The following is a 23,255-nucleotide window of genomic DNA, read 5'->3' on the forward strand; positions in this document are numbered from 1 at the left end:
AATTGCCTGGAATACTGAGAGGTTATGTTGACTTGCTTATGATTACACACTCACTATATGCCACAAGGCAGGATTGGAACCCAGGTATTCTAGACTCACATGCTTACCCTCTAACTATTAACACCATTCAATACTATACTGCTGCTTATCAACCACATGATAATAAAAGTAAAACAGAATAATCTAGAATAACCTAAATTTCACCACTTGCTTGTCCTATAACACTGCTACAAAGATTTGCAAATTTACACAAAATTCATAGCTATAATTTATTGAATGACTTAATACCTTTTCAGCAGAAGCTCCAGTTAATACAAATGTAGAAAAAACAGGAAGAGGGTATTTGCTATTTGATGGCCAACATTCAATAGTTGCCCCCATTGGTAAACAAAAGAGGGGAACCGATTCTGGTAATGGGAATGACTCATAATCTTCTTCAGGATATCTGCATATTAAACCTAAAAAATAAAGCTTCAACAGTCATCAAAAACTAGAACTCATTCCTTCCTAACTTTAAACATGATCAAATGCTTAAATGCTCAAAGTACTTTAATAATAAAGCTCATCCTATGACACTTTAACAATTTTATAAAACTAAACTCCTACGAACCTCTGTAATTCCTAATATTAATAGACTGATTATTTGTCATGTACCAACTACGTTCTAGGAGTTAAAGAGAATATAAAAAAGATAGGGCTCTTCAGTTTGAGGCATATGTGTGTCCCTGCCTTGGTCTCAAAGTATACTCTAACATATAATCATAATTTCAATTTGGAGCCTATAACTATTTCACAGTCCATTAGCACCTTCCTTCTAAGCATGGTATCACAGGTTCCAGGAACAATTATTCATCTTATAAAGCAGATATAAGAAAATGTTTTCACAAAAATAGAAGGAAAAGTACTGCACAGTCTCAAAAGTAGATTAAAAAAACCCATACAAGGTCTGTGATATGTAAAGATTACAATTAATTAAGAAGTCCAGATGATGCAATCTTATGGTAGGGTACACTGGAGGACTGGCTTCTAACTTCCTTGGGAAAATTTTATGGAGAAGACATTACAAGAGAAATTTGAAGAAATTTTTAACAGCCTGGGCAGTGTGGACTTCCCTAGGTACGGCAAATAAATGGTATAGGCAATAAAATTTAACAAGTACTCAGTGACAGAAAAGTAGGGAATACTGCGAGAAGTTCAAATAACATAGTAAATGAGTTCCCTGAACTGAAGACTGTGTTATCCCTTAAGTTCTTTCTAGATATAAAATTCTACGCATTTATGCTTACATTATTTGCGCACATATATCCACATATAACTTCAACAGCGTACAAAGAGAGGTGTTGTACAGGAAAGATAGGGAGATGTGCAATTTGAATCACTGAAAGAAATATCCACACTAATGAAATCACAGATACATCTGAGTGTTATATACATGTGTTATTTTTGTGTATGCAAAAACAAATGCCTACATATAAAAAGACATTCAAGTAGAGCAATTAAGCTATATGTATGTTAAATAATCCCTAAAATAATAAATGTAGATTACTTAGAGTAAGTGGAGTGAGCTTGTGACATCCAGAAAATAACTTCATGAATTTTTTTTTTCCCTGATGAGGTTAATACCATATTCCATGACTTGGGGTGGGATAGGGTAAAAGCAACTGTCTGACCAATAAAGAATGTTGGGTGGGTAGTAACAAGATTGTGGCTGTAAGAGACTCAACCTATGGAGATTTTAAAAGCCCATTATTAGATGTTTTAATTTAATCTGCAGGGTGATGGAAAACTACTATAGGGTCCAAAGGAAGGAATTAAAAAGATAAACAAACAGAAGATTCTTTTTTTTAAATACTGAGTATAAATATATAAGAATAAGAGTGCAAAAGTACATAAAGGAAGGCATATAGAGCTGAAAATAGGAAATCAGACTAAGGGTATGACAAGTAGGTCAGTATGAATAGAATGGAGAGAAGGGTAGGAAAATTCAGAAAGAGGTTAATCTGGATTGGTCAGTGAGAAGGTCTTAAAGCAGAAAACAAGAAGCCTAGATTTAATGATGAAGGTGATACAAACTGCTCTAGGATTTTAAGGTGAGAGTGACAAGGGAACAATCTGTCAGTCAGAAAGATGGCTTTGGAAGCAGCTCATAAGATAAATAATGGAAGTGGTATAGGAATCAGAGAAGCCAAGAGGGTATTTTCTAGAACAGAGATAGAGGGAAAAATAGGTGACTCTAAAAAAAGTTCTTGAACAATACAGCAGCAAATCTGCTAAGAGATTTGATATTTTTATCTTGGGAACAGAATAAATGCTGTCTTGCCTCTAGTAACCAGGAAGGTAGACTTAAAAGATTTTCTTTCTTCAAACACTTCTAATACAAGCTTTATTGCTGCCTTTTATTTTTATACCACAGTAACATCCCCTTAGTTCTCCCTTTACTGTTGTACCCTCTCTTGAAACAAAGATAAACATTTAAGCAAAATCAAAGCATACATATTGATGGTGTGCTGATAGCCTATGTCCTACTTTACAGTCATAATCTCAGTACGTGAAACGATAAAGGTATTTCAATGATCATTTCTCTAGGGCTGAAACTGGTCATTACAATTAACTAGATTTCATTTACATTATTGTAGTCATTCTATTTGCTGTTCACTTCATGCTATATCATTCTCTATACTCTTACCCCTTATTTTACTAAAGTAAGCTCCATGAGGACAAGGGCTGTCTCACTTTCCTATTTATAGCCCCAGCATGCAACACATAGGAGCATTTAATAAATATCTGCTGATTGATCAATTCATGTAAATCTCCCCATGTTTCTTTTAGTTCTCATTTTTGTAATTTTTGGCACAATATTTTTAAAGAAGTTTTTCAAAAGAAAAGCACTTAGACCTGCTGATATTCAATTACAATGAAAATAAAACATGGTTCAATATGTACCAATCATATTAAAAAGGACCTCATAAAAGTCTTACTCTCCAGGGGGCCTATATAGGGGAGATAGAGGTGATTCTGGGTTCTGAAAGTCCAAGAAAGTAAGATGCAGCCTGGCAAGCTCTACCAAGCTGGAAAACCTTTCAATATGAACTTATCAACAAACTATGTTCTCAAGACCAAGATCTCTGAGTTTGGAGCCTCATTAGCAGAAAGCTGACCAGGAGGTAATGAATTTTTTTTTCTTGGTCATAGCAATCTGCAAAATGGTTTCCAGTCTTATCTGGCCCTTTCTGCTATCACACTAAATGTGGGAGAAAGAGAGGCAGAGGAGGTTTAAGAATAATGGTGTTTAAAATGCCTAATATTAATTCAACAGTTGGTACAATTGAGACTGGTCACTGGTCAAAGTTTTGAATTAATCAACTACTGGAAGAATCATTTATGTTGTCAGCATAAAGGCAGAAGGATGAAGGATGGCTGACAGGTTCTCTCTGCAGAGGTGAATAGCAGTTTGGTGGAGTTGATGTCCTTCTAGTAAAATACTTGATCATCTTGCTTTGCAGTGTTGATGCTGAACACCAACAAGATAGATTAGCCAGAAGATATTTGGTTTATATGCCAACACTCATTATAGGGAAAAGATGAGGCAGGATATAGGAGAAAGAATAGTGGATTTGGAGTAAAAAGATCTGGGTTCAAATCCCAGGGTAAATTTTTGTGACCTTTACCAATTTGCTTATCTTTTCTAGGCTTTGGTCTCCTCATTTGTAAAATCAGAAGATTAGACTAGATGATTTTTAAGGTCATTTCTTATTCAAAAATCCCACCTTATAATAAGAAATGTTTGAAAAACCCAGTAAAATCTTCCAACTTATTTAACATATACTTTAATTCTCTTCAACTTTAATATGAAACTGGGTAAAGGGCAAGATAGGAAAAATGTTGGAAAAAACAATTTGGGATTAAGAAATGAAAGAAAGCAAAGGGGGACAGACTACTAAGAAACCTAATGACTATACATAGTAATATTTTCTTTAAGAAGTTGCAAGATAGTAAACATAATCAAACACCAGAAAATAGCATAAAATGAGGTGGACTATATTTCACACAGCAAATGACTAATTACAGATCTAACAGTCACTTCAGAATAGGCTTTCAGTGTATAATTAGGTGTTTGTAACAAAGGTAAAAGTAAATATCAAATTAGAAGTTTAAAAACAAGCAAATACTCATTGAGATTATAGAACCCCAACCTCATGTGTTTAAACAACCTGTCTAATTTTTTTTAAAAAAATGGGAAATAGACAAAAGTAAAAACATAAACCATTGTTATTTCCTAGAGAAGTTTTTAACCAATCCAAAAAAGTCACTATAACAAAGCTGTCTAAAAGAGCTTGGATACAACCTCAACCAGAAAACATTTAACCTTTTTGACAAGTAAAGAGTGATAGAACATGGAAAACACTAGTTTAGAATCGAAGTTTATTTGTAAAACATCATGGAAAGGGGCAATGTAAAATCACTACATGAGGCATTGAAAATCAGGTAAGAGAAAAAATTAGCTTGCAGGGATTTGTGTGAGACCTCCCCAGCTAACATAGATTATACAAAGCACCTGTGTAAATGAATCTGAAAGGACAAAAGAAACAAAATAAAACAAATCTACCTCTGGCATACCATTTTATTTTCATCAGTGACACCACATTTGGACCACTTTAAGGAGTGATAAGGGCAAAGAAGTTGAAGTCAGAAAAAAACAATAAGATCTGATCAAATGTATACAGAAGAAATCAGTGTAATAGCAGTATTTTAAAGGTTTAAATTTCCAGGTATTTCAAAGAGAGAAAGACTCCTAAAGAATGGAAACTTATTAAGACTACATATGACTTGAAAATATTGTGGGTTAGTTACAGGAGAATGAAAAACAAGATATTAAAAAAGAATAAAAGGAAGTATTGCAATGTGTTTGAGGATTTATGGGAAAGACACAGAAAAGAATCCCACAGACACGATGTAATATGCGTTGGAAGAGAGAACATAATACACCCTGATATGATGATGGAGCCACTAAAGTACTAACTACATTTGAACTTTGGAAAAATATGATACTCATTAGGATAATCATACTTCTAAACCTTTAGGGAATTAAAATATTCTCCTACAAATGTAAAAGCACATACTTATGACAAAGCTTTTATGCCACACATCTATCAACCATGATGATTATAGATATGTACTACAAATTAGGTTTCCAATTGATACTGATATGACTAAAACATTTTCTTCTGAATGTGGGGGAAAGTCTACTGAATAAAGTACGATGTGGACAAATAAAGACTACAAAGAAACTGAACATGTACCAAGTAGGAGGCTCATACCTACTTAAATCAGAATCAGGAACAACATTCCTGTTTTAAATTAATATTTCACTAACTACCTGATGAATTCTATAAGATGACATGCTTTCTAAAAACCTATAAGATACTTACCAGCTTTGTAGGCTATAACATTAGTCTTTGCCACAGATTTCTTGTAACATAAGTATACTGCTGATCCCCACTGGAAAAGAAAACAACAAATCTTTATAAATTGATAAAAATAGAATTATTTAAGGAAAATAACTTCACCATAATTTCCCAAGCGCTAAGATGCAGCAATAGATGTCTTTCTAATTTCCATTTACTTGGTTGTCTTGGTAGCATTTAGTTAAATTGACCATATACTTTTAAAAATAGATTTTTATTCATATCTTTTGCTTTCGCGTAACCTAGATTCACCTATATTTCTATTCCTTATAACAAAGAACTTTTAAAAAAGAAAAAGAGGAAGAGAAAAAAAATTCAATGAAACCAATCAATGCACTGAAAAACTTTAATATACTTTAAAAAAAAAAAAGGGGGCGGAGCCAAGATGGCAGAGTAGAAAGATGCACATACTCTAGCTCTTCCCCCACAGCCCATAAAATACCTGTAAAGAAAGACTCTAAACAAATTCTAGAGCAGCAGAAGTCACAGAACAATGGAGTGGAGAATTCCAGCTCAGCGTGACCTAGAAGGCCTACAGGGAAAGGTCTGTCACACTGGATGCAGAACTGAGTGCAGCCCAGGCTTGGCCTCCAGGCACGGCACTGGGAGGAGCAGGACTGGAGCAGGCCTCGGGGGGTGGAATCCCCAGCAGCAGAGGTTCCCAGATCCCTCAACCCACAGGCAACAAAGATACTTCAAAGGTCAGTGAGAGAGTTTCTTCACCTCCCTGACAAGGGAGCAGGGTCCTCCCTGAGGCCTGGCCCCAGGCAGCGGGCATCCTACAGCAGCAGGCCACAGCAGCAGCAGCCAGCATCCATTGGTCCATTGTTGGAGCGCTCAGTTTAAAGCTCCTGGGGGAACTGAGCAGCTGATCTGAATCTCAGTTGCCATCCAGCCTGGAAGTAAAGTCCTCTCCCTTGATTGTGTCACCTTGGAGGGAACTGAGACCATACAGGTCCCCAGAGTATAACCTACTCTTGACAAAAGACCCAAAAGTCAAGTAACTGGGTGGGAAAATGCCCCAAAAAGGGAAAAAAATAAGACTATAGAAGTTTACTTTCTTAATGAACAGGTATTCCCTCCCTTCCTTTCCAATGGGGAAGAACAATGTTCACCATCAGGGGAAGACATAAAAGTCAAGGTTTCTGCTTCCAAAACCTCCAAAATAAATATGCAATGGTCCCAGGCCATGGAAGAGCTTAAAAAGGATTTTGAAAATCAAGTAAGAGAGGTGGAGGAAAAATTGGGAAGAGAAATGAGAGAGATGCAAGAAAATTATGAAAATCAGGTCAACCCCTTGCTAAAGGAAACCCAAAAAAATGCTAAAGAAAATAATACCTTTAAAAATAGGTTGACTCAAATGGAAAAAGAGGTCCAAAAAGCCAATGATGAGAAGAAGGCTTTAAAAAGCAGAACTAGCCAAATGGAAAACGAGGTTCAAAAGCTCACTGAAGAAAATAGTTCTTTAAAAATTGGAATGGAACAGATGGAAGCTAATAACTTTATGAGAAACCAAGAAATTACAAAACAAAACCAAAAGAATGAAAAAATGGAAGAAAATGTGAAACATCTCATTGGAAAAAGAACTGACCTGGAAAATAGATCCAGGAGAGACAATTTAAAAATTATGGGACTACTGAAAGTTGTGATCAAAAAAAGAGCCTAGACATCATTTTTCATGAAATTATCAAGGAAAATTGCCCTAATATTCTAGAACCAAAGGGCAAAATAAATACTGAAAGAATCCACCAATCACCTCCTGAAAGAGATCCAAAAAAAGATATTCCTAGGAATATTGTAATCAAATTTCAGAGTTCCCAGGTCAAGGAGAAAATATTGCAAGCAGCTAGAAAGAAACAATTTGAGTATTGTGGAAACACAATCCGGATAACACAAGACCCAACAGCTTCTACATTAAGGGATCGAAGGGCTTGGAATATGATATTCCAGAAGTCAAAAGAACTAGGATTAAAACCAAGAATCACCTACTCAACAAAACAGTACAATACTTCAGGGGAAAAAATGGTCATTCACTGAAATAGAGGACTTCCAAGAATTCTTGATGAAAAGACCAGAGCTGAAAAGAAAATCTGACTTTCAAACACAAGAATCAAGAGAAGCATGAAAAGGTAAATAGGAAAAAGAAATCACAAGGGACTTACTAAAATTGAACTGTTTACATTCCTACATGGAAAGATAGTATTTGTAACTCTTGAAACTTTTCTCAGTATCTGGGCAGTTGGAGGAATTATACACACACACACACACACACACAGAATCAGAATGCACAGCATTTTGGGGGGAAGGGGAGAGATGGGGAGAAAATTTGGAACTCAATATCTTGTGGAAATAAAGCTGAAAATAAATATAAATGAATAAATAAATAAATAACTAAAATTTGCCAGAGTCAAGAAAATAATATACCCAATGAGATAAATGAATAGGGTAAATGAAAAGAATAACCACCACAAAACAACTGAAAATGAATGTTACTAAATTACTAAGAACGAGGTTGATCTCAAAGAAGAGATAAGAGAATAGATATCCTCCTATTTCTTTGCAAAGGACCAAAGAGATGGGAATCCTTGATGTGGACCACTGTGTATATTGTCAAATTTTTTTCAATATAATGATAGATTTTGCTGATTTTTCTCTTTATTTTTATAATTTTTTTTTTTGGTTCTCTGGGAAGGGAAGAGGGACGGAAATAGGGGAAATTTTAGGCAATGTAGAAACCAAAGATTTAAAACATTTATTTAAAAGAAGAATTAAAATAATATTTATCTGTCAATATTACCTTTTTTTTAATAATACTAATTTTACATCTCTAATTTTGAGGAATCATAATGCTTTAAAATAAAGTTAGACCACAGTAAGTTTTTATTACAACTTCAAACTCTGGGTAGGAAAAGTGATTGAATAAGACAAAATTTTTAAAGAGTTACTTTAATAGATACAAAATCATAAGTGAAGTGTGCATACTAATAAGCTAGATGTTTCATTATTTAATGATCCTTAAAAATAAAATTCAAAGCATTAGTATCAGCAAACAGTCAATACACATAAGCAATTTTCTTGTATCCATATTTACTGAAGATTCTAATGAGGATAAATTAAAACATAACTCAAAATTTATTCTCAATTAATTTTTGTAATATATCATTTATTCATATAGGTAGATTTCAATACTTCCACAGAAAAAGTTCTGTTTGCTGTTGTGGGTACTTATGCCATTGACAGACTGCAACTCTTTCTAAGCCTTGGTAGATTGTTATGTCATGAGCTGCTGCAGTCAAAAACAAAAAACAAGCTTCATCACCTTATAGCAAATGCCAGATTATTAATTTCTCCAAATTTAGCTATGCTAGAAGATAGCTGCTTGAACAAAGGCAGGTATCCTAACTTCCAAACACCTACTTTAGTAAAAACCTTCAAACACCATTCTAAATAAAATCAAGAATTATAAGAAAAAATTACAGTGACTTTATCCACTTATTTAGAAACCTACAGACAATAGTAAATGAGATCTGACAGAAAAAAGTGTCAGAACACATAAGCAAGGCAGAAGCCTCTTGAGGTAAGCAAAGAAGGCTCACCTCTATGGCCTTCAAGTCTCTGTATCCACCTGGAAGCAGCAATAGGGTACACATGAAAAAGTTTTCCTGTGATCAGAAATCTACTGTGTAGAATTTGGAAGAAACTGAAAGCAACATATCCTAAGAGACCCAAAAGTTAGTAGTGCTCTCAGCACACCTCAGGAAATAGAGTTCAAAGCTGGGGCTTAAGTGACCATGAATGAGACCAGAGCTGGCCCCACCACCCAGAAAAAGGAGATGGAGGCAGAGTCTGCCCAGGGCACAAAGCTACAATTAGGAATTAAAGTTGGATATGAGTAAACAGAATAAGGCACTGACCACTATGCAGAATTGTTACAGATCCAGAGATATCTAAAATTTAGCTTGGAACAACTGCAAGCAAAACCTTACAGGAAAAATGGTATTTCCATAAAAACTAAATTTAACTTAAAGAAATGAAACAGGAAAACATTTTTGAAATGAAATGAAAGCTTTTGAGGAAAAGAAATGGTAAATTGATTAAGTAATTTAGAACAAAGAGTGGTAAACTTTAGCCACGTAATGGACTTCCTGAAAATTACAGCATGCCAAACAGGAATCAATGACTCCATAATATAATAAGGAAAAAGAGAACAAAAAAATTTTTAATTTAAAAAATTGAAAGAAAATGTAAGACATTTATCAAAATCAAAGAACTCTGAAAACAGACCAAGGAGAGACAATTCAAGAATCACTGAATTCCCTAAAAACTATGACTAAAATTACATGGGCACAATACTTCAAGATTCATAACTGAAAACTGGCCACATATATTATCAGAGGGCAAAGTGAAATAGAAAGAATTCATAGAACATCTCCTGAAAGAAACTCCAAGAGATAAAGCTCAAGGAATGTCTTAGCTAATGTCTAGAAGTTACAGAGGGGAAAAAATACTGCCAACAACCAGAAAGAAAGAATTTAAGTACCAGAGAACCCATAATGAGGATCACACAAGACCTGGCAGTTTCTACTACAAAAGAAATAAGTCCTTGAAGTATAATATTTGAAAAGGTAAGCAAAAATGGCTAACAACTCATTATAAACTTATCCTGAAAAATTGAATATAATTCTACAGCAGAAAAAATGAACATTTAATGGAATAAAGGGCATTTTTGATGAAAAGACTGGAGCTGACTAGCAATGTTGAAATGCAAACAGAAAAACCAAGAGAAACTGAGAAAGGAAAATTTATTTGAAAAACTCTCCTATCAGGGAACTGCAACATACACATTGATGCTCCTCAACTGTCCTGATTTCTCGTTCCTCAATCTGCTGAATTCCCATGAACTTCACCATAGCCTCACACAGAGACAGTCATACCTAAGGTGATCGTGCCATCGAAAGTGGTATCTTCCATGTTCATGAACTCTGAAATTCCTTTATCTGATCAGAAGCTTTTTATTATTCCATCTTTCCTTATGCTTTAAAAACCCTAATCCTAGTCTTCACTGTCACTAAGCCCACCTCTACCCCTCAGTTCTTCTCCAAGTCATCAATGTTGTACTAGCTACACTCATCTCCTCTTCCCATATCAACTTCTCAGTAAATCAGTTCAACTCTACACTATCTTCTACATTAGAATTACTTGCTTGGCCCCTTATCCTACTAATGATCATACTTTACCAATCCCCAACCTAGGGTTACTCCCATCATCTACCTCCTTTGTTCCTATTCACATGCTGCAAAATGAATCTGGAGAAAATAAGGAAATCACGTTGACTGAGTCCATTACAAATTTGTTATACAATCTAATCAAGGTCTCACTGTAAAATGTAGTCCTTTTAGACCTCAAAATCACCACAGTAGCTATTCCAAACCTTTCCATCCCTCCTCAAGTCTCCTGTGGTACCCTCCACACCTTGTCCTCTCTCAGCTGAGGATCTTGTTTCATATTTCATTGAAAAAAATGAAGGCTTTTACTGACAGCTCCCTCTTCTCCCTTCTTCATTTCAGATTATGCAGACATCTTGCCCTGCTATCTCCTGATCTGCCCATTTCATACAAAGAGGTAATTCTCCTTGCCACAGTAAGCTTTCAATATGTATCATTGGTCCCATCCCCTCCCATTTTCTCCAGCATTTTACTCCCACCACCATCTTTACTCTCTATCTTTAATCTCTCCCCATTGGCTTCTTTCTTATTGTCCACAAATACGCCCATATCTTTTCCATTCTTTGACCCATACTTGACCCAGGCATCCCCACTAGCATCTCTCCTCCTTGGAAAAGCCCCTCTGTACTCGATGCCTCTCCTTCCTTTCCTCTCACTTTCTTCTAAATCCTCTGCATCTCAGTCTTCTCATTCCACCCAAACTATTCCAAAGTTACTGATCTTGTAATTGCCAAATCCAATGAACTCTTCTCAATCCTAATCCTCATTGGTTTCTTGACAACATTTGACATTGTAGATCATCTTCTTCTGCATATACTCTCTAGAGTTTTGTGAGACTGCTCTCTCCTAGTTCTCCTCCTACCTGTCTAATTACTCCCTTTCAGTCCCTTTTGCTGGATTTTCACGCTCACTGACTTTGAGTATCCTCTAACATTTTGTCCTGGGTCCTCTTATCTGTCTATGCTCTCTCAATTGGTGATTTTCTTAGCTCCAGCTCATTTCTGTTAAAATGATACAAGATCTAAATATCCAGCTATAGTGTCTCTCTTGAGCTAAAGTTATATATATAACTGACTTTTGGACATCTCTAATAAGATGTCCTCTAAGCATCTTAACCTTGATGAATCCAAAATAAAACTTCTCTTTCCCCTCAAACTCTTCCCTCTTCTGTGACTAGTGAAGGCAGTACCATATTCCTAGTCACACAGGCTCACATCCTCAGAGTCATCCTTGACTCCTCACTCTAATTCACCCAGCATGTCCAATCTGTTGTTAAATTTTGTCATTTATACCTTTACAATATCTCTCTTATATGTTCCCTTTTACAACTTATATAACCACCAGAGAATTTCATCACTTCTTGCCTAGATTATTTTTTTTGGTGGTGGTGATAGGATTAGGAGGAAGAACTATTTTTTAATTTTTTAAGACTTTAAAAAACTTTTCAGTTCCAAATTTTCTCCCTCCCTCCCACCTCACCACCTTTCTTGAGAAGGTAAGCAATTTGATGTCTGTTGTACATGTGAAGTCATGCAAAACATATTCTACTATTAACAATGTTCCAAAAAAAAGAAAAAGAAAGTGAAAAAATGTGTTTCAATACACACTAAGAGGTTCATCAGTTGAATCTCTCGAGGTGGATAGCATTTTTCATCATGAGGCCTCTGGAATTGTCACATATCGTTGTATTGATCAGAATAACTAAGTCTTTCACAGTTAATCATCATTAAAATGTTGCTCTTAATCATGTACAATGTTTTCCTACAATGTTCTACTCATTTTGCTTTCCATCAGTTCATCTAAGATTTCCCAGGTTTTTTGAAACCATTCCTTGTCATTGTTTATATATCCATTGTATTCCTTTACGTATAATCATATACTACAATTTGTTCAGATACTCCCTAATGACAAACATCCCCTCAATTTCTAATTCTTTGCCACCAGAAAAAGAGCTGCTATAAACTATTGTGAGTCTCCTAATTCATTTTCCTACCTCAATTTTCTCCCTATTTGTCCAAAATAGCTTCCAAAATAATTTTCTGAAAGCAGAGATCTGGCCATGTCACCTCCCTACTCAATATACTCCATGGACTCCCTATTTAAATATGAAATCTTTCATTTGTCTTTAAAACCCTTCCATAACTATGTCCTTTCCTGCCTTTCCCAGAAAAATCTTCTTCTACTTTCCTCCATTCTCACACTCTATAATCCAGTTGCATTGGGGTTTCCCTGTTGTTATTCATATATAACACTTCATCTCCTTCCTCAATGCCTTTTTTTAAAAAATTTCAATCAATATTTATTAATTACCTATATGCCAGACACACTAGGGATACAAAAAAACAATCCCTAACCTCAAGGAGCCCCAATCCAATGGGGGAAACAACATGCAAACCAATATATACAGATGGGCTATCTAGATACTAGGAAACAACTGAAGGAAGGCAGAGAGTGATGAGGGGCTTGGTCCTTAAAAAGGCAAACTGAATGTCCTCTGGGACTGTCAGCTCTTGAGGACTTGCTTTTTTATATTGCCCTTGCACCCTGAAGCAAATAACAGGGAAAGGGAACAGCATATAAGTTACACGTGGCATGTGCAGTTCTACTTCTGTAGAAGCCTCAACCAATCTCTCTTGATCATCATGCCTTCTAAGACTATATTCTATTTGTCCTTTTTGAACACAGTTGTTTGCCGGTTGTTTCCCCCACTAGGCTGCAAGTTCCCTGAGAGCGTGGATTATTTCTTGTCTTTCTTTGTATCCTCAGCATTTAACAGTGTCTGGCATACAGTCAGTGCTTAATGTTTGTTGACTTGACACGGATGCTCCACACTTAACTCTTCAAGGCTGGCATTCAGATTCAGGGCTCTCCACAAAATGATACCCACTTATCTTTCCAGCTTTAGTTCACACTTTTCCCTTCATTAGTGCTCTCTTGTGTGTGTGTATGTGTGTGTGTGTGTGTGTGTGTGTGTGTGTGTGTTTGGCTATACATACAGCCAAATAAGGCTACTTGCCATTGTCACACATGGCCTAGGATGGAAATGGGGAACCCGCAGCCTCAAGACCACCTGTAACCCTCTAGGTTCTCAAGTACAGCCCTTTGAATCCAAACTTCATAGAACAAATCTCTTTAATAAAAGGATATGGTCTGTAAAACTTGGACTCAGTCAAAAGGCCATACCCAAGGACCTAGAAGGCCACAGGCTCCCCACCTGGCCTATGCTTTCTCACCTCTGTGCCTTTATTGTCTCATGCTGTTCCTAAGGCCTGAGGAAACTGCCTATGCAATCTAGGTATCCCTTTCACCTGTTGAATTGCTAACTATTTTTCAAAATCTAATTTTAAATGACATGAAGGCTTCCATGAAGCTTTTTCTCCCAATTATGACCTTTCCCCTTCTGCATCTTGTTTGTTTGCATGTCTGTTGTATATTTATTATTTTATGTTAGATATTTGTATGTCTTACTCTCTTACCTGACTGCTCCAGGAGGGCAGGAACATTGTCTTATATAAATTTGTATCTCTCCCAGTGCCCAGCACAAAAATATACACATAATATATATAAAATATATATTTTAAAAAATCTCAAATGAAAAAATGTTCACTAGTATATCTTTATATCACTTTTACTTGCTAACAATTCTCTCTCCTGATCTTTGTGTATTATCTTTATAGGAAATGGGATTTGGATTAAAGATTTTCCCACATTATGCTCCTCAATGCATTTTTTTCTAGCATTACAAAACCTCCACTCTGAGGCAATAAATGTCCAAACTGGAGAATGTTTTTAAAGAAATGCAAGTTTACTACTTTCAAGCACTATACTACACAATATAAAGATATAAAGGGGGGTACTCATTGGTAGTGAGGTAAGTTAATGAAAAAAATTACAATTCACACCAAGCTTGCTGTATGAAACAGATATCAAACACAAGCCTTTTGACATATAAGACTTAATTACTGGACCCAGAAGTTGAAGCCAAATTAAAGGAATCTTTAATATTACAAACCCTTGTTTTTTAAAAGTTATCAATTTCAGAGCAGGCTCTTATCTGGAACTGTTTTATTATTATTATTATTAGTTCTTAATGTATCTCTTCAATGTGAAATAGAATCTTTGAAGCTTTGCAGTGGCATCAACAAAGTCAAGACGACAGTCCCAATTCTCTCAAACACTGGATGATTTAAACTTTGCTGAATGTTGTTCTACTTCCTCTTCAACAACCCCTTCTTGTGGAGTAACTTTGCTAGTAACATCTTCCATGGGCAGTGGGGGGAGGGCGTGTGGGTAAGCAACATGCTTCATTATCTCCAGTTAACGACACCCAGACACCATCCAAACTGGTCTCTAGGTCACCACACTGATCAAGAATTTCTCTGTAATCACCATCTTCTAAGCCTTGAACATTATATTCTAGTTCTTCTTTGTAAAGTAGATTTTCCCATGCATTTGCTATCGTCATTTGCTTTACTTTGGCCCAACTTTTTGCCCAGTTAGAAACTGCACTTTTTATAAGCTTTGATTTTTGCAACTGTTTTTTCTCCTTTTTTCCTGCTCTTCATCACACTCTTAAAAGATTACCAAACTCTCTTCCAGTTGCTTCCATCTACAAAGTCGTTTGCAGTTCAAAATCACACCCTGATTCATTTGCTGAATCAACGATGTAGTATTTGGGGGGAAGAGGATACATTTGATGCTCTCAAAAATTACTAATTAGAGATTCAGTTGAAGAATGGGCTGGAAAATTGTCTAGGAGTAACACTGCTTTTACATCCTTTTCTCCCAGCCTCAGTACATTAACCTGAAAATCTCTAACCTCGGGAATAAAGTTTTGAAAGAACCATTCCAAAAATGATTCTCTGGTGAACTATATTTATATATATCACTGACAAAGCATTTACATCATCTTTAATAGACCTAGGCAGCTTTAATTTTCCAATAACTGACTTCAACTTGTTGGTCCTTTCTGCATTTTACACAAAAGAGCTGACAATAGTTTTTATTTTCTGCCCTGGCATACATATATCTATTTGTTTGCCTGAACATTTTCTGGCATTGATTCCCAAAAGAGATCTGTTTCATCTCCACTGCACACCTGAGCCACAGTATCTCCTCTTTGGTGATCATCGATAGCTTTTGTCTAAATGGTTCAACATTTTCTGAAAATTAACTCAGAATATGTCCCCCACACACTTTTCAGTTCCTTATTGAATGTCTACTTCAAAATCTGAAAAGTCAACCAGTGCTGGTTCTGAAGTCTATTCAACCAAAACACTGTGCAAATCTCACAGCAGCACCCTGAAGTTCCACAGTAACAATGCTCTGTTGGTACCACATGTATACTGCATCATCACCACCACCATATTTGGCACCCATTCTTTTTTTTCTCTATTCCAACTAATGGCATATCTTGCTTTAACACAAAGTCCAAAATGAATTTCTTAGTTTTTTAATATCATAAAATATTGATTTTTCTGATTCCAAATTCATCCATTACACTTTTAAGAGTGCTCTGATTAAATTCTACTCAAGACCTTCATTTTTTCCTCTAAACTCAATGTTCTATATTTTCCTCAATATACAGAAACAAGAGAAGTTGGGAGAGAAATAGCAATAATACTGGCTGACAATTAAGTAAAAAGTTGAAAAACACAAAGGGCACAGATATTGGTACTAAAATACTGACAGAGTGGCAACTACAGGTGTTACAGATTGGTGGGAAGGTAATGACCTAATAATGAATAGCAGAGGTTCCCCTATCATGGTCTTTAAAGACTGCCATTACTGGGGATCCTCTTCCTTCTCCTTACAGCACAGTAACTGTGAACTTTCAGGAATATTTCAGTACCCTCTCTCACTTCTTGTCCTTCTAAAGTGCAGACGATCAGCAAGGAAAGAAGCCCATAATGCACCCTGGAACCCTCCCTATAAACCCACAGGACAACAGAGAGTATTGAAGAGAAAGGAGGTATAAGCAATGAAAAATCAAAGCAAGCCTAGAGTCTCTAAAGAGGAGCCGAAAGAGAGGGAACCAGCTGGTAGACTGAGATCAAATCTTTTTCTTTCCCAATGCTATGGCTGCTTTCTCACTGCTGAGAAAAAAAATAGCAAATTCAGTAAATATAGCTAATGAGGTAACAGGTTTTGAACCTGTAGGAGGTCTTTAGTCTTCCAAGACCTGACATATGTGCTATTTAGATGTTGAGAACTTGAGACAGAGGACATTTTGCTGAATAGTGAAGTCAATAAAACAGCCCATTATCAAAATAAAAACAATTTTACCATATTCAATAACATGTCTTGACAAATCTCTTACATTTTTACATTAGTTGATTATTAATTTCATGGTTGGTAATGGCATTTCTGCCTTGAGTGAAGCTTTTCCTACACTCTGGTAATAGGATTTAGAGGTTAGAAAGATTTTAGAGACCACTCAGTCCAACCTCCCATTTTAAAGATGAGGAAAATGAGTTCTAGAGATATTTACCTGCTAAATGTCACATAACTAGTAATGGTCAGAACTACCTGACCCCCAAGTACAGTCCTCTTTCCATTATACCATGGTCTTTGGTTCTTTTTTCTTATTCCTGGTGTGGGATCTCTACTCTTAAGTATAACTTTCAATGAGGATCTTCCCCCCACTTTGGATGTGTATAATGCTTCAGAAGTATCACAGTATTGGGCACTCAAGTCTGAAAGCTTTATAAAGGTTTTCCCAAACTTAGAGTATTTTTGATTTCTTCTCTGACTTGATTTCCTTGAGTTGAATCAGTGTAGAATTCAAAGAAAAATTCTTCTCATATTTGGGATATTTATAATTTTTCTACAGTGTAGATTCTGGTGAGTTAGATAATTGAGATCATAAAATTTTTTAGCAGATGGAAGGCACTTTTAAGGGTTTAACTTGGAACTTTTGGTCTGTCCTTTTCTGTAAACCCTTCTCTTGGGGAGTGAGTTCATACAGTCTTTTAACTAGGGGATTTTTCCATAACTCTTTCCTTCTCACTATCTTTCGTCCAATTGAGCACACTCTCTTGAGGTCTTTGGGAGAACACTCTCTGTGATTTTAGTTTCTCAGAAATCTGTTTGTTCTCCCTCCCGATCCACAAATACGTAAGAGGGTACAGAAATTTTAGCTGTCTTTCATTCCATGTACAGGAGAGGCTCTGTACCCAAAAAGTTTGCAGAAATCCTTCCAATCTACTTCCAGGTCCCCTCACCTTCCCTCCCACAAGAGAAGAATCAAGAAAGCTGAATACAGAATGCCGTAAAAATGGGCCTCAGTGCCTTCTTAACAGCTGTTTCTCATGCCTGAAATGCTCTTCTCCCTTATCTCTAATTCGCACTTTCTTTGGCATTCTTCAAGATTCAGCAAATGCTTGTTTAATAACTTACTGATGGAGAACTAACCATTCTAGTTAGGGGAAGAAAAACAAGTGTTCTTTCAGAACTTTAATGTCTCCAATCTACCTGGAGGTGGTGTAGTTCTGTTTCACTGGTTTTAAGATGGACAAGAAAAGGAAGAGTAGAAGGAAGACATTAGTGTGGAAAGAATAAAGAAGGTGATGGAACTAGAAGATCATTAAATGAACCTTACTCGCACTTGCACACACACACACAGTCAGAGAGACATATACACACACAAACATACATACATACATACATACACACACACACACTTTAGTGGAGAAATGCATCAAACTTAACAGGGAAAGACATGAGAGGTGAGGCTAAGAGGGAGGATAAAACCAAAGACATGACAGTAACAAGCAAAATGAACGTCTGCTTTGGAAGGTAGATCCTGAAGGGAGGATTAAAAGAGTTAAAAAACAAAAACGACAAGAATCAATCACGGGTGTAGATGGGGAGAAAGAGGAGCAGTGAAATGGAAGCAAAATACTTCAATTATTAGTTACTGGCGTTCATCATATTCCTTCTCTTTCACCACCTTCTTCTTTATGCTAAGAGAAGTGACTGGGAAAAACCTATACAGTAAGTTACTTTGATAAAGATATAATATCAAGATACTTTGGAAACTGATTCAAATATATAAGAACATCCCACAAGGATAAATGGTCAAGGGATAGAAAGAAGCATTTCTCAATGAATGAAATCCAAAGTATCAACAGCCATATAAAAATACTCCAAATCACTAATAATTAAATATATGCAAATTAAAACAAAACTCTACCTCACTCAGACTGGCAAAACAAAAATTTTTCTTAAAACAAAAAAAGTAAAACGGTAACTGTTAGAGGGGATAAAGGCGCATAGTAACACTAATGCACTGTTCATAAAGTTGTGAATTAATCCAGAATTTCTGGACTACCAGTTGTGGTAGCAGGCTTTGGCCAAGGCCTACTTTGACTCTCACTAATACCTAACTGTTATACAGAGGTAAGTACAAAGGCAGTGGGCATAGTGAGAATTTAACTAGGTGGGAACAGGACAAAAAAAGATTGTAAAATGTAAAACAGGCACGCCTCAAATCACAGAGACTCTGCCTTGACTACTGTACTCCTGCAACACCCTCGACTTGTTGTGCCTAGTGTGAAATCCTGACCAGGCATCACACACTGAAGTGTGCAGGTACAGAGAGTTAAGCGTGAGGAAGCTATTTGCTGCCTGAAACTTTTTTTGAGATAAATCTTATATCACGTAGCCTTGCCCTGTGTTTAACAAATGTCTTCTTTCTTGCTAAGTTAGAGTTCTTAATCTGAGATCCTTGAACTTGTTTTTAAAAAAATATTTGTTACACATACACCTCGTGCTGGTCTGGGGTCAATTTCATCATCTGTAGTTAGGATGGGCTCTTCTTCAACTTCCTTGAACAGAATTATGCCAAGAAGTTATTAAACTGTGCATTCCACCAACCTCACACCACCACCACTAAATTTATACCTCAAAGAGATCAAAGAAAAAGAAAAGGATATATAGGTAGAAAAATATTTTTGGCAGCACTTTTTGTTGTAGCAAAGAACTGTAAACTAAGAGAATGACTGTTAATTGAGGAATGACTAAACAAATTACATGAAGATTACTCATGCTAAAAGAGTCATACATTTGTGAACAGGTTACTGTGTAGATTTGTTTTGTTTGGCTATCCTATTTATTTCAAGGATTTTTTTTCTTGTTTTATTTGGGGGGAGGCAGTAATTCCCCAATAATTTCCCCAAAAAGTAAAAGAAAAAATGACCATCAAATTTTTTTATAAAAATGAGAAAATGAGTTAAGTGGCTTTTCAGATAACAAGCACGCAATCTTTCATGACGTCTGCCCTAAGCTTTTCCAGGTTTTTAGGACCTGCTACAACTTGTGATCTACCAGCACAGCCTTTGTGGGTGAGGGTCCTGAGGCAATGAAGAAATGAGTTCTACTGGAAGGTTCACATTCACACTGCCTGAGTTCACTAAAAATTTATGACATCTAGTCTCAAATGGGCCCTTATTACTTTTCGACTTCCTAGTTAGATAAATAACTATATTCATAATATTATATAATATAATAACAATAAACATATTAAGTGCCTATGTTGTACCAGGCACTGTGCTAAATGCTAGGGGTACAAAAAGAAGCAAAGACAGTCCCTGCCCTCAAGAAGTTCACACTCTACCCTGCATCGCTACAGCATCATGCTGCCCACAGCAGAGGTCTGAAACCTTCTTTCCTCCAACTATATGACATCATCATCCCCTAAGGACCTGGTAGTGCTATAACAGGGTCAAAAAGTATGCATAGCTTAATGACTTTGGGGGGAAAGTTCCCAATTACAAGGTCCTCCTGGAGGTAGAATGGGAGCTCCTTGAAGAGTAGGAACTGTCTTGATTTTCTTTCTGTGCCCCCTCCCCTCCCAGGGCTCGACATACATTAAACATTTTTCATTAATTTCAAACAGCAAATTAAGGGAAAAGAAGAAAAGTTATTTCAGGAAACTTAGCCAGATGGAGAGAATAAGCTACTATTCAAATAAATGTATTATTAGAAACCAGGCAGAGAGAGAAGAAAAGAGCAGTATGTGCAGAAAACCTTCCAGCAGTCTCTGGAAAGTCAGTGACTCTCTTTTCCCTCGTACAGATGCTGATGGAACTATGTCAGTACCTCATTTATCTGGCCTCATTGGGAAACGAGATCCTCATATGAATGACTTTTCCAGATAACTAGAAAATCTCCTTTAAGTATCAAAACTTTTACCATCACTTTTAACTGAAATCTTTCTAAAATAACACCATGGTCAGAAAAGCAAAGTAACAAATGTGTGAGGCTGAAACGTAATAGTAAAAATACATTACCGATGATGAACTATGTGCAAGAAGTGGTGACAAAGACATTATCTAGGAAATGCATGATTGGAAAAGGAAGTGGCTCAGTCATAAAGGCAGAGCAAGGGATGATAGCTAGTCAGCCCAAGTCTTGTCTTAGAATCTACGAAATGTTAAAAGACCTAAGAAAAGGTACTCTAGAACACTGGAAGGATATGGGCAAGCATGGCACTGGATGAAGTAGTAAGAATGCACTGTAATGTGCCCCATTACAGGAAATATATACTTCAATGAGCTCGTGATTCAATTTAAGTCTAAAATTATCTGGTTACATCTTTGTTAATTCCGAGAATTAAAGAGAATGAAAATGAAATGAAAAGTAGAATTCACTTCTGCTTTTCAACTTGGGATATCTGTCAGTGTCTAAAATACGCCCCTCAAACGAAACTGCACCAAAATAACAAAACTGAGAATATTTCTCTTCTAGTAAAGCATCACAGCCCATTTACAAAAGAGATGCTTAGGCATCCAGATACAATAGCCTCCCCCCAAAATTTCTATTTTAAGCTTGCTTAATGTTTACCAGTTATTTTAAACTTATAATTCAACAAGCATTTATTAAATGTGCAATTTATGTCAGTCACTGTAATAGATTCTGGAGATACAAAAACTAAAAAGACTCTGCCCTCAACAATTCTGCATTCTACTAGGGAGAAAGAAGACACAGTTAGATGGCTCAGTGGACAGAGCACTGGGCCTGGAGTCAGAAAGACCTGACTTCAAACACGGCCTCAGGCACTTAATAGCTGTGCGATCCTTAACCCTTGTTTGCTTTAATTCACTGGAGAATAAAATGGCAAACCACCTATCCTTGCCAACAAAATACCATTGGTATGCTGTGGTCCATGGGGTCATACTGAGTCAGACACGACTAAGCAACAAGGGAGAAATAAACAGAGGCTCACAGGAATGTAGATTTAGAGCTACAAGGTGTCTTAGAGATCATCAGATACAACCCCCTCATTTCATATATGAGGAAAGTAAGGCACAGAGAAGTTGAATGATTTACCCAAGGTAACACAGGCAATGTAGGATTAACACAAAGCTGGGATCCCACATTGAGTGTTTTCTACTGTATCACGTTGGCTCCATAGGACACCAGAAGAAGTATCAGAGGCTGGATCTGAACCCAGATCTTCCTGTCCCTAAATCTAGTGCCATATCTACTAAATCATATACATAGATAAGTAAATATGAAATACATATGAAGAAAGTTGTGAGGGCCAGGAATCAGGAAAAGCCTCACACAGAAGGCAGTGCATGATCTGAACCTTGAAGTTAGCTATGTAGTAGAGTGAAGAGACAGAATGTTCTACGCAGAGGAAATCCTGGACAGTGAGGTGGGAAATGCAATGTAGTGTCCAAAGAATGGATAGTTTGGCTACAACACAGAATACATGATAGGGAATAATATGAAAGCGGACTGGAAAAGTACATTAGGGACAAATTACCCAATTAAAGATTTTGTATTTTACTGGGGATCTTGTATTTAATGGGGAGTCACTGGAGCACCTTGAGCAAAAGTGGCACAACCAGACTGGGCTTCAGGATTATCATTTTATTGAGAATGGAATGGGGAAGGATTTGACGCACGGAAAACAAGCGGTAGGCTACTGCAATAGTGTAGGCAAGAGGGAATAAACCCGAATTAACAGCAAGCTTTTAAAAAACTGGTATCTTTTGTTTTTATACCACCTTCATTTCTGAACGTATCACTCTCCATCCCATATCCCGGGAGCCATCTCTTAGAATAAAGATTTAAAGTGGGAAAATAGCAATTTGGGAACATTGACCAATATATTAACTCAGTCTGACAGCATTTTGCAATGTTCCTCATCTCCTATCTTCTCCAGAGAAAGCTTTGCCATTATAATCACAATAAAAGCAACTAACTTTCTTCCAGTAATGATTGAGATCAAAAGAAAAGGAAATAAATAACTGAGTCATGATTGCATATTCACATTCATACCCCAATTCTCCCTAATTCCCTTAAGTTGAACGTCATATATATACTGAACAAAGGTGGAACAAAACAGAACTTCCTGCAACCCCACAAAGTATAAACTCAATAAAAATGAAAGTCTACCCAAACTACTTTTTGGCTCCTCTGTGAGAGGTAGGAAAATAGCCATCATGAATAAATTCCACGTAGTTCTGCCAAAGATCTAAAATAAACCAACCTCTCCTCAAAGTCAGTGGTAGAAAAAGCTGCTAAAAGGTAACAGCTGTTTGCTGGTTAGAAA

The 23,255-nt window shown here is 36.4% G+C and overlaps 1 protein-coding gene across 7 annotated transcripts in view; it reads right to left on the minus strand.

The window, feature by feature from the left end:
* DENND4A (DENN domain containing 4A) overlaps positions 1 to 23,255 on the minus strand; it is a 136,527-nt gene that overhangs the window by 64,483 nt on the left and 48,789 nt on the right. For all 7 annotated transcript variants that reach the window (XM_072614425.1, XM_072614418.1, XM_072614413.1 and 4 more), the window contains 2 exons: positions 5,430 to 5,499; positions 289 to 458 (listed from right to left, as the gene is read on the minus strand). In XM_072614425.1, the coding sequence (XP_072470526.1) occupies positions 289 to 458; positions 5,430 to 5,499 (240 nt within the window). The remainder of the gene's footprint in view (positions 1 to 288; positions 459 to 5,429; positions 5,500 to 23,255) is intronic.

This window comes from Notamacropus eugenii, chromosome 1, assembly GCF_028372415.1.
Source record: "Notamacropus eugenii isolate mMacEug1 chromosome 1, mMacEug1.pri_v2, whole genome shotgun sequence".
In the NCBI taxonomy this organism is placed as follows: domain Eukaryota; kingdom Metazoa; phylum Chordata; class Mammalia; order Diprotodontia; family Macropodidae; genus Notamacropus; species Notamacropus eugenii.